The 16,328-nt window shown below is 37.9% G+C and overlaps 1 protein-coding gene across 1 annotated transcript in view; it reads right to left on the bottom strand.

The window, feature by feature from the left end:
- Nucleotides 1-11,982, bottom strand: part of AKAP6 (A-kinase anchoring protein 6) — a 495,488-nt gene extending 483,506 nt beyond the window's left edge. Inside the window, exons 1-2 of the mRNA XM_036734767.1 lie at nucleotides 11,971-11,982; nucleotides 6,753-7,110 (exon numbers count right to left, since the gene is read on the bottom strand). Of these exons, the coding sequence (XP_036590662.1) occupies nucleotides 6,753-7,076 (324 nt within the window). The 5' untranslated portion in view covers nucleotides 7,077-7,110; nucleotides 11,971-11,982. The remainder of the gene's footprint in view (nucleotides 1-6,752; nucleotides 7,111-11,970) is intronic.
- Nucleotides 11,983-16,328: the final 4,346 nt, after the last annotated feature.

Here is a 16,328-nt window from a genome sequence, read left to right on the forward strand (position 1 = left end):
TCCACAAAGCAGGGAAGGTTTATATTTTCCTCCCACATTTCTAAAAATAGGAACAATAACAAACTTCACTGAGAAAGAAATCAAGAAGTAAATTCACTATGTCTCATTTAGAAACAACACATTTCTCCCAGTCCAGAGGTCTGAGCTAAACTCCAAACCTTTTAAGGTTTAGGGTGGTTTCCTTGAACGGTGCAAGCTTCTGGGTTGAAAGAAAAAAATAACTTTCTTTAAAAAGGCCCAAAGGCTTGTCACATTTCTAACCAAAAAATATTTAGGCAAAAAAGAAACAAAAGTATTTGCATGATATTTCCAGTTTTTAAAATGAAGGGAGGAGGGGAAGTGGGAAAAAAGTTTCACAAAAATATATTTGTCATCTAGTTCTTTTGAAAAATTTATTCTCTTTGAGATTGTCTTTTCTCTTTTAAAAAATTGACTCTATAACATCCATGCCCTCAGGAGCTTGCACAACACCGGTGGCTATATGAAACCATAGGATTTATTGGAAAGTTTACATTTCATCAATGTCTTTGTTCTGGAGAACAAAAGAGTACCTGAAAATTTTAATAAGAAAAAAAATCAACTGGGAAGATCAAGAAACCAGACCCAGATAACTGCACTGGTCCCTGAAGCCCTAGGGGCAAGTCACTAACTTGGGAACAGATTATTTATTGACTTGAGTAAAAAGAACAACTAGCCATTGGACCACTTAGCCAAGGAGGCAGCATGGTATCTAAGGAACACTGAAAACAGAGTCAGAGACCTCAGTTCAAATCTTCTGTCGCTGGACACCTGAGTGACTGCACAAGCCACGTGACCGCTCTGGGCGTCAGCTTCCTCACCTGTAAAATGAGAAGGTTGGACATGATGCTCTAAGGTTCCTTCCAGTTCTAAATAGTTTGACCCCATAAAAACGGGCACTGACTCCACATTAAAAACAGTAATCTGGGCTTTAAAACTATGTAAGGTGAATTCAGCACCCCGAAAGTGGAGTGACCCTTATTGTCATCACACACCTCCAGGGGTGTGCTGGGGTCAGCTGATACTGACAGGTGAGAGCTGGTTGTTAAATTTTCCATGTGAGCATTTATACATCGGGAAGTGCTACAAGTCAGGGCTTAATTTATTGTTTTGTTGATTTTCTAGAATGAAGAAAGCAATAGAGAAACTGTTAATAAGCAGACTAAACTCAAAAGTACATCATGAAAACACCATTCCACCCCACCTACTCTGAGAGCCAGTTGTTAAACGTTTAGCAGGATACCCCTATACACAGGAGTAGAATTTCTTCAATCCCAAAAATCCTACTTAGAGCTTTATACTTATTATTCCTAGAACATGTTAGAAAGAGGGTATTGAAAAAATTCTGAGAACACTAAATACATACATAAATAAAGAAATATGCATCACGACTACAGACCAAATGCTGGCCAACGTTCTAAGCAGGGAAGAACATTCATAAATTATCCTTCTATTTATATTTCGGTTTGAAGAGGTAAGTGTTAGTGTAAGCCACATTTTCTATCTTGAAAAGAGGCATTTCCATATGAAACTGCTAGCTATGTGAGTTTGGCTCCTCGGTGTCACTTGGAAGGTGCTGGAAACTGAAGCCTACATGTGAGGTAAGCGTACAATTTCATTTTTAAATGAACAGTAGTAGCTGGGAGGAAAAAAAAGTAAAAGCTTGTACGTGGAGGAAAATGCTTGTATTTGCTCATTATTACTGTTTCAGCCATTAGTGTCATTATGTTCTTATAGTCTGTTTGTTTTAATTAACCTGTCCAATGTCATGCCAGTCAAAAATCAGTCAATAAACATTTATTAAGTGTCTACTATGTGCCAGGTAATGTGCTAAATGCTGGGGATACATAAAGAGGCAGAAGACGGTCCCTGCCCTCAAGGAGCCTACAGTCGGGGTTGGGGGGAGGAAGGATGAAGAGAGACAACATGCAAACAGATATATAACAAATATATACAAAGCAAGCCATGTAATTAAAAGGGAAGAGCCCAGAATGAAGACAGGTTAGAGAAGGCTTCCTATACAAGGCAGATTTTAGTTGGGACTTAAAGAAGGCCAAGCAGTTGTTCATCCTTCATTTTCAAAGAGGACTAATGACATCACGAAGTAACGGGTAATGCCTTGACTTGTGCGTGAACTGGATTTAAGTGAGGCAGAGTCGTATCCAGAGAAGTCAGCAGTCAGAGCAGAAGAGGGAGAGTACTGTAGGCATAGAGGACAGTCAGACAAAATGCTTGGAGCAGACAGATGGAGTTTCTTGGTGGAACAACCAGAAGGCCAGTGTCACTGGATCGGAATGGTAGGTCCAGAAGACTGGAAAGCTCTAGGGGGCTAGGTTATGAAGGGTTCTGAGTGCCAAGTGGTATTTTGTATTTGCCTCTGGAGGCAAAAGGAAACCACCAGAGTTCACCGCGTAGAGGGGTGGCATGATCAGACCTGTGCTTTATGAAAACCACTTTAGTGGCTGAATGGAGAATGGATTGGAACAGGGAGAGACTTGAGGCAGGCAGATCTATCTACCAGTGACTAGAATTTAAGAACATGAGACTGTAGATCGAGAAGACACTTTACAGGTTATCTAGCCTAGCCTTCTCATGTGTAGATGAGGAAACTGGGGCTTCTAGAAATCAAGCGACTTGTACCTGAAAAATCACTTTGAGGAAGAGAAAGGAAAAGAATGAAAATCATATAACTCTTCACATCAAGAGAATATTGACTCAGTCAATAATCTCCCTGGATGAGGTTTGTAATAAGGCCTAAGATCTTATTTAACCTAACAAATGATTACCCATGACTATACATCTTCAATTCTCGAATCTGCCTATTAATATTCTCTGCTGTGGAAATTGGCCTCAGTTGTGCCTTTATCCACAATATATGTGTGTATGTATAAATTCGTTTTTTTTTTTTGTTGAGGGCACAAAATATTGTTTCACAACAGTAGTTTTGTTCGATTTGTATCCAATTTGCTAACATAATGCCAATTAATTTTCTTTTCAAAGTGCACTAAATTGTCTCTTTAATAGAATATAATTAAAAGGAGCTTGCTCAATGAAAGTGTAGCTTATGACGTAGCTTCTATCCATACTGCCAGGACGGCCATATTGCTAGCATTGTCAATTGTCACAAAATTTTACCAGGGATATTCATTTTAAATATTAATATATGCCACAATTAGCTTAATTTTAAAAATTAAATGCATATTTTAACTCATCTTAGTATGTTTACCCCCAAAAGGACCACTATGTAAAAAGAAGAAATTCGTCGCTAAAATGTAAACTCTTGCCTTAAAACAGAAAAGTATATGGATAAGTCCAAAACACACAGAACAGAAAGAAATTATGTCTGATTACCCTTAGCAGGGACATTTAAAAAGACATAATTTTTAATATAGTCCATGAGAACAAGTACCCCTGCTTTCCTTCAAAGGGACCTTCTTGCCAATATGTTGACAAGCTTTTATTAAATCTTTATTATATACAAATAATGACAGAATAAAGTGTAAAAAAGCAGAGTGTTAGTTTAAGGACCGTAGTCTTCATAGAGGATTACTGAATACTGTATCTGCAAAGATGACCAAAAACTATGATGGGAACAATTGTTCAATCTAGGTCCTACCATCTCAATTCCTGAAAGCCAGGTGACTAATTCTAAGAAATTTTAGCTTTCTTCTAAAGTGGTTCTATTGGTCTAGTCTTATCTCAAGCAACCCATGAGTAGATTCCAAAAAACTTCAGGGGGAGGTAATTCCACAACAATTCTTTGAATTCTGGACCAAAATAGAGCAACATTCTAGTTTAGGTAAGACTAAAGATGATGCAGGAGTGGGCAACCTGTGGCCTCAAAGTCACTTGTAGCCCTGTAGTTCCTGAAGTGCAGCCTGTTAACCAATTTGAATTCTTTCAAAGGACTGTACTTGAGGACCTAGAGGGCCACATGTGGCTTCAAGACCTCAAGTTCCCTACCCCTGAGGTTTTCTAGGGACAACCTCAGGCTTCCAAAGAATGGGAAGCCTTCTCTTTCAAGCCTCTTGTCTTCCAGTATACAACTGAGGAGTTTTTTATACCAGCCTTCAGGGATTACTTCTCAATTGGGCCAAAGTCAGTCTTAGGCAAAATTGTGAAATTTATTTTTAGCAAATCCCTCCTCTCAGGGTTCATTTTCCCTTCCCTTCTGAGCCTCCAAGTGCACTTAGAGGCAGCTGGGCTGTGCAGGAGATAGAGCTGTAGGCCTCATGTTAGGGAGACTCGAGTCCAAATCCACCCTCAGACACTTACTGTCTCTGTGACCCTGGAACAAGTCACTTAACTTCCAGCCTCACTTTCCTCAACCTTAAAATGAAGATAACAACAGCGCCTACATCATGGGGCTATCGGGAAAATCAAATGAGATAATGATTGTTAAAAATTTAGGCAGCACCTGGCATGTAGGAGATGCTATGTAAATACTTATTCACTTCCCCTCTTCCCCCTCAGGGGTCTTAGGCTATTGCTTCTTCCTAGAAAGAGCCCCAATTCTAGCATTTTAAGTGACGAAGAAAAGATTTAAGGTGTATTTATAATTCCAATCTTCAGATATTTATAGGGTTATTATGTGGAAAAGAAATTCTATGTGTTTTGCTTGGAATCAGAAGGAAGAACTAAGATCATTATCAGAAGGTATAGGCAGACAGATTTTGGTTTAACATAAGGAAAAATTTACCCACAACGAGAGCAGCCCAAAAATGGAATTGGCAGCCTTGGCAGGTAGTGAGCTCCCTGTCACTAAGGATACTGAAATTGAGCTTGGATAAATACTGTTCTGGGATGTTCATAAATAAGCTTCATTATCTGGGTTAAACGTCAAAATAAATTACTTCTAATGTCACTTTCATTATTCAAGGGCAGATATAATTGAAGAAAAATCCCCTTCTAAGGAACACCCCACCACGATTCATTTTGTTCCATCTTCTTTATATCTTGTCTTTTCTTTCCTTTAAAATTGCGGAAGGTAGAAGAATGTTATAGGAGCTTAATGGAATGTTGTACCTAGTCTAGGTATTATAGCTCCATAGACCTATAGCATGGATCCTAACCTTTACTGAGAGGGAGAAAAGAAACCTTACTTTATGTTATCAAAGTTATGGAAAGTGACCTGTATTTTGGCCAGTCTCACATTATTTTTTTTAAAAAAGATTCCAGAAACCACAAGGTTAAATAATAACAAAAATAATAATGATGATTTATGTAGTACTCTAACATTTACAAAATGCTTTACAAATATTGCCGCATTTTATTCTCTCAACAACCCTAGGAAATAGGTGGTATTATTATCACCATTTAACAGATGAAGATATATCGAGGTAGGCAAACCTTAAACTGGTTAGTATGAAAGAACCTTCACTTTGAACCATAAAACTTCAAGAGCAGAAAATGACCTCAGGCCCGTATCTAAATAAGAATTCCCTCCAAAGTGGCCATTAGATTTTATTTATAGATTTCCCGTGATGAGGAAATTACTACTTCTTGAAATAGCTCTTTTAAATTTTTTTGATACATATAATAATTATGAAGTTTATCCTTAAATCAAACCTAAATTTAGCTCTTTGTAACTTGCATCCATTCATCCTAATTTTGCCATATGGGATGGAAGGGTACAAAGTATTTAGCTTTATTTAACCCTTTCAGCTCTAGCCTGTAAAGATCTTTTGGGATCTTGACCATGTCCACTTTGGTATCTTATCCTCCCAGTTTTATGTCCACTGCAAATCTGATAACCTTGCTCTCTGGGCCTTTATTCAGATCATTGATAAAATTAATGTTAAACATTTACATCATTATCTGCCCCATCTACACCAGGCCAGTTACCTTAAAATAAGACAGAAACTTCCACAAATGCACCCTACATATATACCCACATGCACACAATAAAAGCTCAAACTAATGTTTTTTTCCCATTACACATTTTTTCACTTTTTTGAGAAGTTATTATTTTTGTTTTCTTTCCATGACATTACATATATACCTTTAGTACCTCAGTTTTACTCCAGAATAACTGTATGTACACACACACACACACACACACACACACACACACACACACATGAATAATAGGAAATGTTTAATCTTATCTTCACCTGGCTGGTCTTAAGAGGAAAATAAAATCAGACCCATTTGTTTTTACCAGCTGGACTTCTATTTTTCCCCTTAGAGTTTTTCTCATTAGGATTTATAGGACTGAGCATGGTAGCCCATGCTCATAATGTCTATTAGAGGAAGCTGAAGCTGGTGGATCAAATGAATTTGGGAATTCTGAGGTGCAGTAAGGCTAGAATCAATATGGTAGCCAAACTAAGTCCAGCACCAATATGGTGAACCACCAGGAATCTGGGGCCACCAGGCTTACTAGAGAGGTACAAACCGGCATATACCAGAAACAAAGGAGTTCAAAGCTTCCTCAACAATCAGCATTAGGGTCAGCTATGATCATCTTCAGGACTTGCAACCAGGTTAAAAAGGAAACAAAGGGGGAGGAGAGGAGAGGAGAAGAGGAAGGAGGATTTGCAAGGTTTGTGACCTTGAAAACGTCTATAGACTTCAATCAATCGATCAGTCACCAAGCTATTAAATGTTTATCATACTCCAAGCACTGTATTAGGTATTGAAAGCAAAAGACAAAAATAAGACAGTTCTTGCCCTCATGGAGTTTACATTATACCAAATGATCTGAATGTATACAGTCCAAAGAATGTGCTTACTTTTAGTTGCACTAAATGTACATCCACATGCTTGCTCTCAGAGTCCTGCTGGACCGAGTAGGTCAAATCCCTGACCCTCTCTGAAGTCATGCGGAGCCATGTTTCAATTTCAGGTAGGTGGAGGACAATCTTCCAGTCTGCCCCTGTATGGAGTGGGGGTGGCTTCTCATATCGTTGGTCAGAATCCATTTCCTTCATCCCATCTTCTCCCTCACCCTGCTCCACTGTAGGGGTCATATTGATGACCATCGGAGAAGCGTCAGTAGCCATGGGATCCAATTCCTGTGACCTCATGGGGGACACGGTTACACTCATGGTTAACATGGAGAAATCTAAACCATACTCCTCTCCAAAAGAGCTAAAATGTAGAAAGAAAGGATAAGACATGAGTTAGATAAGACTGACAAATTAAGAAATCATAATTCATAGTGTAAATACATAAAAAGTAAGTTTTCATTTCTTTTCATGATAAATAAAAGTTTCAGCATATGAATTTAATATTATACACTCAGCTATCAATCTGAACAAGTTAGCTAGGCAGAGAGGAAGGCTGGTCCAGTTGCTTCAACTTTGGAACTGGTTACATATTTTTATTTCCTTTTCTCCCTCTTTGGGCACCAATTACTTCGTGATTCTAGGCCTTAGTTTACCTTTAAAAAGGGAATAATATACCAAGTTTTATTCTCAAAAATAAAATATTAGTTTCCAGTTGTTAAGTTTCTTTCTCAAGAGGCTTTTCGATTTCTAGTCCATTTTTTAAAAAAAGAAATATACACCCGCAATACATGGTGAGATTTGGCGAATTCTGAAGAAAACGCTGACCAACTTCTATTTCTTTCAGCAGAAAGTACCTGTAATTCTAAAATAGAATTCTAGTCCTTAGTGTCCTCTAGCTTAAAAAAAAAATACACTGCTTCCAGTTCTAAAAGAAGGTAATATAATGTAGAGGACAGGACACTGAGTTTGTAAGACCTGTTTTCCAATCCTATCTTCTTGGGCAAATTGCTTAACTATATTCTGTGTTTCAGTTACTTCATCTTTAAAATGGAGGGGCAAGGATTGGAGTCGATGACTTTTAAGGTCTCTTCCAGCTCTAAATCTATGAACTCATGAGAAGCTTTCCCTATTCAAGAAAATTCACTTCCCCCACCACACCCCAGTATGGCTTTTTTTTTTCTCCTTACTCTACAGATTCAAGTCATTTCAGATATGATATTCCACTCATTGCTCATGGGTTGCTCACTTAAATGATCACCGTTTCATGACAAGAATAGAATAAAAAGATAAAATAGTGTTTGATGCCAAAATGCTTTTCACTTACTAGGTCTGTATCATAAAAGAGATAATAAAAAACAGAAAGGAAATAGGACTATATGTACAGAAATATTAATAGCAGCTCTTTTCTGGTGGCAAACAATTGGAAATTGAGGGGATATTCATCAATTGGGTAATGGCTGAACAAGCTGTGGTATATGATTGTGATGGAGTACTATTGTGCTATCAGAAATGAGCTAGATGCTCTCAGAAAAATGTGGAAAGACATGAATTGATGCAAAGTGAAATGAGTAGAACCAGCAGAACGTACATAATAACAGCAATATTGTAAGATGATCAACTGTGAGTGACTTAGTTATTCTCAGTAATACAATGATCCAACACATTTCTGAAGGACTTATGATAAAAAAAAGCTATCCTCAGAGAAAGAACTGATGCTGTCTGAATACAGATAGAAGCATACTTTTTTTTTTACTTTATTTTTTCTTGGGGTATTTTTGGTCTACATTTTCCTTTACAACATGACTAATGTGGAAATATGACTACACATGTATAACCTATAACATATTGTCTGCCTTCTCGAAGAGGGGCAAAGGGAGGGAGAGATGGAGGAAGAGAATTTGGAACTCAAATTCTCAAAAATGAATGTTAAAAAAATGTTTTTACATGTAATTGGGGGAAAATAAAATACTAAATCATTTTTTTTTAATTTAGAAAACCAAGATGCTTTTCATTCATAAGATTCTGAATAAATCAGGAAACCTAACCACTTCCCCCCTCAAAGTAGGTCCAGATCTCCACTATGGTCCTTCTTTGACATTTCATTCTAGTGTAGAGATGTATCTGAGTTCTAGACCAGAAAAGGACAAGTGCTGGCAGGTTGTACATATTTAGAAAGACTCTGAATACAGGTTTAGCATTACATCGTATGTCTGTTGTCCAAGGACCAGCCTAACTATGTCTGGAGATGTTCATCACTAGGTGGACCCTGGAAGAGATCAGAATTTTGGCCACTGCAAGTATCAAAGACCATCTATGCCAGAGGAGGATTGTGCTCTGTGTCAGGGTAGAGAATACCAGGGCCAACCAAATTGCCACCTCTGGAGAAACAGAACAAGCAGCTTCCCTTAAGGACTAAAACAAAACTACCAGCAAAGGATACTTGAATTGGAAGAAACTTGGAGTAATTTTTTTCTTAAAGGCTTGTTATTATCTTAAATGGATTTCAAATATTGATGAAATTTTCTTTCTAATACTTGTGAAAAGTCTTTTTGAGTTTTACTTTTTTCTTCAAGGTCAAGAACATTCACAGATGAACTTCTGACACCACTATTTCTGTAGCAACATATTAGGATGTCAGAAGCATTGATTTACTGGGATCTTATTTTTAAAAAAAGATAATCAGTACCAAGGAGATATTGCAAAGGAAAGGTGATATAAATTTATTTTCAAGTGAGTCATCTCTACTTTATTATCTCTTTATATTCAGCTAGTATTGAATGGCCTTCTTGTGTCAAGTGAATGAAAACATACTAATCACATTTTAGCCTTTACCATTAAGTTAGAAACAACATAAGTGGACCTGGCTATTTATGAATGAGAAGATAATTATTATTTCATTTAGAAAGTTAAAAAAGTACCAAGCATCCACCATGCCATCTTCTTGGGAGTACAAATCCTAATACCTAACAAATCAATTAATCAACCAGTGCACATTTATTAAGATCCCTTATTGAAGAATTCCGTGATGATGTTTAGGCATTTCATACTTACTCCTAAATCTGGCTGTCGTCTCTAAGACAGACATGCTACTTACTATAGATACACCAAAAAAGCAAATAATTATTTTAATGACATTTTTGCTCAGGCTTTAGTGTTTCAACTAAATCCACTATTCTGTGGCCAGCACTCACAATAGAGCAGCATCTATTTAATAAGGTGACTTATCCAGAGATTTCAAAATCATTTTATCAGTCTCTGTTCATCCTATGACTTTAAGTGGATGATACGTATTATTTTCCCATTTTATAGATTTAGAGAAACAAGATTACAAAATTTTTGCCCAAGTTAGTGGACAAAGTCACATTTTTCATCAAAAGCAGGGCACCATGGGGGAAAACCCCACTGTATTTGGAATTGAGGGGGAAAAGGAGGATTTATTAAGTATCTACTATGTGCCAGACACTGTGGTAAGCACTTTACAAATATCTCAATTTATCTGAGTCATAGGAATTAAGGGGCTTTATCACTAGCTACCTGGGTAACTTTGCACAAGACACTTCTTCTCTCTAGGCTTCAGTTTCCTCATTTGTAAAGTGGAATTGGACTAAGGTCTCTCCCAGCTCTAAATCTTCTATCCTAATAATCTATACGCATGTGCTATTAGATTAATGGATTGCAGTGAGAATGATGCAGAGTCCCTGCCCTGTGACACTTTCTCTGCCTAAGGCAGAGAAGAGTAACAAGTGAAAAAGTAAAAAAAAAAAAAAAAAACATGAAGACAACAGAAAAAGAGCATCAGACCAGTAAGTACTTGATAAGTAAAGGTCTTTCATTATATACATAGCAAAGACAAATGAATGCTGGGAGCAGACAGAAAGAATCTCTTATCAGTACCCTTGTAGGTCAACCTATTAAATCTGACTCATCCTAATAAAATGTTAACCTGGACTTAAAGTTTCTCATACCTAGACATAAAACACAAAGCAAAGACAAAAAGCAGTGAAGCCCAAGAGGACGCTCCTTAATTATCTGCCCTCTGTTCAACTTTCTCTTTTCTACACCTCTACAACTTGAGAATTCATGCCACGTGTATTATTGCAGCTGAGCAATAAGGCACCAGAAATAACATTAAGTTCATTCATTAAACATTTTCAGCAGCAACACCAAAATTCCCAGTACAAGTGTCTCAAATCAAAAAATGGCACACACATGGCCAAGCTCCAGTGTTCCTGTAACATGTGCCCATTTGATAAGAAACATTTCACAACTAAAAGAAAACGCTTCTGAATATGGAGGTTTATAGAAACACCCATTCTATCTATCTATACATATATATATATATATACACACATATATATGCATATATATATGTGTGTATGTATATATATACATACATATTTTACAGTCATTACCAAGTTGAGATGCCTTCTGGGAAAGTTAATTACTCTTCTTTGATGTGATCAGAGTAGGAAATTCAGCCCTGGCCTATTGGCTGTACTAGGTTCAACAGACTCCCATCCAGACAGCCCAGCTTCTTACAGTACGACTCCTCTCCAGTCACAAAGCAACTGAAACATCCAGTAAATAAAAAGGCTTCTGCACAAGGAAACAATGGCATTAACCCAAGTTCACGCAGGATGCAGGCCAAATTATAGCTCTGGCTGTAAGGCAGCTGGTGGGTTGGTGCTCATCAGCTTGTAGGAACCCAATGACCCCCTTCTGTTATCAAATGCTTGAATCCGTAGGCTGCCTCTCCAGTATTAGCGATAATACCCACCTTTATCCCAGCTGCTGTTAAAAATAACATCCATTAAATCCCTTTCTTTCTACAAAGCCACAGCAAGATACAACATTTGGAGTACGAAAGCTGAAAAGCTTAAAGCACTAACAATTTTAAAAAGCTATATGGGGGTGGGGGGCAGCATGGGGAGGAGTCCCCAAAGCTCTCTTTTCGAGCTCTGGAGAAACAGAAGGAAAACATACCATGGATTGCTTACTGACAAGGAGCGGGTGTGCTATCACTGACAGCTTCCAAAGAAGGAGAAACTCATGCAGATAGAACTGACGGAAACTGAATAACATCGAATTGGCTCCAGGAGGCTGCCCTTTGGCCAAAGACAAAAGCATAAACCCCCGCTACAAGGTTAGAGAAACCACTCCGTTGCTCCTGCTTCCTGTTGTTTCGATCAGAAACAAACTGGAATCAGTGTTTGGTACTCACGGTGAGATCTTTTGTCCCTGACAGCCACCCAGGACCAAGAACTTCTTCCTACTCTTTCCTCTTCCTCCTCCTTTTCTCTTACTCTCCACCTCCAGCTCCAATTTTCTTTTGTGGGAAAACAAGATAACCTCCCGAGTCCATTCTGTGCCCTGCCAACAGGGCACTGTAAAGTCTTTGGGGGACTTGTTTCATATGCCCTTATTAGCTTGCAAATGGGATCGCTCAGCTACTGAATCCCCTATTTGGAGGAAAGTGAATAGTCACTGCAAATGTACAGTAAGGGGAAAACCTTTTGCAGACCAAACAGTGATAAGCGATTGGAAAATAAGGAGACAGTTGCCAAAACAAGGATCGCTATGGAAAACAGTGTTGGGGCAGACAGAGTACATCATTCAGAACGGGCAGAGAACAAGCCACGGCTGTATTAGTAAGGAAACCAAGCAGTTCCCATAACAGGGTAATTTCAGCCATACCATATTAAAAAGCAGCTGAGGGAGCCGATCAGAGCCAAGTACATTCAAGCCCTCTCGTTTCTTGGGAAGAAACCGTTCCTTCCAAATAAAAGTATTATCAGTTTGAGGACAAATATAATATAGCCATAATGTAAATCATCCCCAAACCAAAATAGAGCATTCTAATTCTCTCTGTTCTCTCCTTTTTTGCCTCCTCTATTAATTAAAAAAAGCTAGTAAAAGTGCTATCTTTAAAAAAAACCTGCTGTATCTTTTAAAAACCATCCTGCCTCAGACACTTGCTAGCTGGGGAGGTGACCCTGGGTAAGTCATGCAAGCTCTCTCTGCCTCAATTTCCTTATTTGTAAAATAAGAGTGATGATAATAGCACCTACTAACAGGGTTGTTATGAGAATCAAATAAGATAACAAGCCTTAAAACACTATGAAAATGCTAGCGATTATTACTATTCCTATTTAAGACAAAACTACAGTGGAAAAATAAAGCCAAATATCATTAGGGCTCTTTTGCTTCTCTCACACACACATACCCGTCAGCATCAGCAGCTGCTACTCGAAGAATGCCACCCTGCAAGCAGATCACTGCCAGGCTTACAAAGGGGGCCCCTGATTCAAAAATCTGATGAGGAAATTACTGGAAGTTTCCCTTAAATTCTAAATTTAGCTATAATGTCTTGCTTTTGTTGTGGAAAAGAATAAAAAAAAGTTAAAGAGGAACACCTGTTTCATTTGATGCTCCATCAATTAGGTTCTATAAAAGAAATTCAAATACAATACAGCCTCTCTAATAAATTGCCTAATTGAGCTCTATTACCAGTCCCAAGGATGAGGAGCCATTTACCTCCCTGATTTTAAATAAGTCAACCTGCCTATTTCACTGTATTGCCCTGAGGTCAAGAGAGCTTGTGAAATGGGGATGGCTGTCACTCTTAAGAGAAACATCAATAAGTAACTGCAAAGCATTATGTCAGTTACTGCCAAAGAAAGCTATTGCCTTTTAAGAAGAATCTAGGGAAATTTCTAGGACTCATTTCCAGAAATCTCTTCACCTCATACTCCCCTTCCCCCACTCTCCAGACACACACCTCTCTCTAGGTCTTAGTAAGGCCTACTCACTTTCTAATCCCTGGATAAAAAACCAATCTGGTACTATAAACCAATGATGAGGATTATTTCAAGGAAGCGAAAAGGAAAAAAAAAGGCACATAGGTGGTACAAGTTATATAGTTTTAAAGGACCCTTTTGGCATTACCTCTGATTTTTTTTTCTGTTCTCTTTTCCCACCATTTAATATCTCCATTGTGCATTGCTTATCCTCCGAGCAGATGGCTGATTGCCTTTCTACTAATCACATCGACCACTGGCCCACTCCCCTGGTTTCCCCACTCAATCACTTGCTAACTCCATCACACCAACCATAGAATCTGTGTCAGCCGGAGCACACTTCATCAATCATTTCCTGCCCTCAAAGCTGTCTCACACTGCTCTTTCCTTGTTGCCTTCAGATGATTTGGATTCCTCTTGTTTATTAGAAACAGCCGAGATTCAGATACCTAGTCATCACAATATCCATGTTTTCCCCACAACAGCAGTTGACTCCTGCCAAGCAAAGATTCATTAAGCAGTTTCACTCACTCATCCAACAAATGGTCCAAACATTGATTAGTGGTGCAGACACTGGACCGAGTGAATATTAATGAGACTTTCATATTCCTCACCCTTCTTCTGTCATATATTAGTAAAAAAAAAAAACCTCCAAGAATGAATTGGTTACTTCCCATTTAAGATGGTTTTCCAACTAAAAAAAAATTATCCAAAAAGGTTGGAGGCTTAGAAAACTTACTAAATAGCTAATAACATTTAATTGATGTAGGGAAAATATTTTAATTTACAGAAAAAGTGAGCAGATGGTAAGAAATCAACATTCCTCAGGAAAAGTTTCTATTTGACACAACCTCAGCTTTCAAGGCAAAGGATTCACTAACATGCAGTGTGGTATAGAAAAAAAATATTTATACTCTAGAAAAATGATTATCATTTTATAATTTACAGGTTCTATCCAATCTTAGCAGGGTTTCTTTTTGCCTCTAACTAAACCAATTTATTTGTATTCTACATAGGTTTTTTTTTGTCATTAAAGAGGAAAACCAGCCTCTATTTCTCTACTCTTCATTGACATTCTCAATATTACTGATCCTTCTACCAGATCCTAAAGTTCATCCTTCAAGAGTCTTCAATATCCTTCTAGTCACCATTTTCTATTTTGTTTGTATGTGTGAGGAAAATAATAAATTCTCCAAAAATCTATTCTGCTATGACCTCTTGATACACCCAACTTGGGAGGGAGGAAACATAGTACCAATGGAAAGAACACCATTTCAAGAGTCAAAGACCTGGATTCAAATCCTGCCTCTGCCTACTACTTGTGTGACATCGGGCACATCACTTAACCTCCCTAAGCCTTCAGCTTTCTTATCTGAGAAAAAGAAGGGGTTGGGCTAACTAGCCTCTGGCATCCCTTTGGCTCTGGACCCATGATCCTGTGATTCCCCTTGACTCCTATTACTTGAGTCTGTATGCCCTCGCTAAAACCCAACAGTATAGAAAAAAGGATCTGTGCTATTTGTCCTCTTTTAGGAGGCATTGATGTGTGCTAAATGTAAACTAATTTATCTGTTTTGGAAAGATGGAAAAAGACTTGCAGAATGCCTTTCTGTTCCCTGGATTACTGGAGAGAATGGAAAGGATGGAAAAAATTATCCATGAAGGAAGCCAGAAAGAAAAAGGTTACAAAGACTTTATATAAATACAATTAAAATTCACTCTTTACAGGAACAAAGGAAGACTTGAATAATTAGAGATATAATACTGCCTAAATTAATTTGTGGATTCAATGTAATACCAAATTAGCAGGGTGTTTACCTTACCAGGGTGTTGAACTGGACAAAACAATATACTGATCTGAAATAATAAAATGTCTGGAATTACAAAGGAAATAATATAAAAGTTTTAAAGGAAAACTAGCACTACTAAATCTCAAACTATTATAAAACAGTAAACTTCAAAATTATTTGGTATTTGTTTTAAAAAATAGGAAAGCAGATCAGTTGATTAGATTAAATAAAAAAGACCATTGTTGTTGTTCTGTCATTTTAGTCATGTCTGGCTCTTCATGAGGTTTGGGGTTTTCTTTGGCAAAGTTACTACAGTGGTTTGCCATTTCCTTCTCCAGTTCATTTTACAGATGAGGAAACTAAGGCAAACAGGGTTAAGTGATTTGCCCAGGATCGCACAACTAGTGTCTAGAGGCATGATTCAAACTCAGAAAGACGAGTTCCAGGCCCAGCACTATATCCACTGCGCCACCTAAATGCCCCCCAAAAGACCTAGAAGTTAATAAACATAGCAGTCAAGTAAGTGTTCAACAAGCCCAAGATGCAGCTGGTGCTGGCCATGGAGTCAGGAACACGTGGGTTCACATCTGGCCTCAGACACTTACTGGCTGTGTGACCCTGGGCAAGTCACTTAACTTCTACTTGTTTCAGTTTCCTCAACTGCAAAATGGAGACCTACCTTACAGGGTTGCTGTGAGGATCAAATGAGATAACACTTAAAAAAGTACCCCCCTCCTCCCAAAGAACACAAACTATTAGGAAGTCTCCTTCACTTACTAAAACTTCTGAGAAAACTGGAAAATAGTTTGGTAAAAATTAAGTTTAAACCAGTAGCTTGTACTATTTACCACAATAATCTCTAAATGGGTAGTAGAGCTAATTGTAATAGGTTACATCATCTAAAAAATTAGAGTACCAAAATATGTGCCTTTCAGATATATGATTAGGAAAAGAATTCGTAACCAATGGATAGAAGAGATCACAAGAGACAA

Source organism: Trichosurus vulpecula, chromosome 8 (assembly GCF_011100635.1).
Source record: "Trichosurus vulpecula isolate mTriVul1 chromosome 8, mTriVul1.pri, whole genome shotgun sequence".
NCBI classification, from domain to species: domain Eukaryota; kingdom Metazoa; phylum Chordata; class Mammalia; order Diprotodontia; family Phalangeridae; genus Trichosurus; species Trichosurus vulpecula.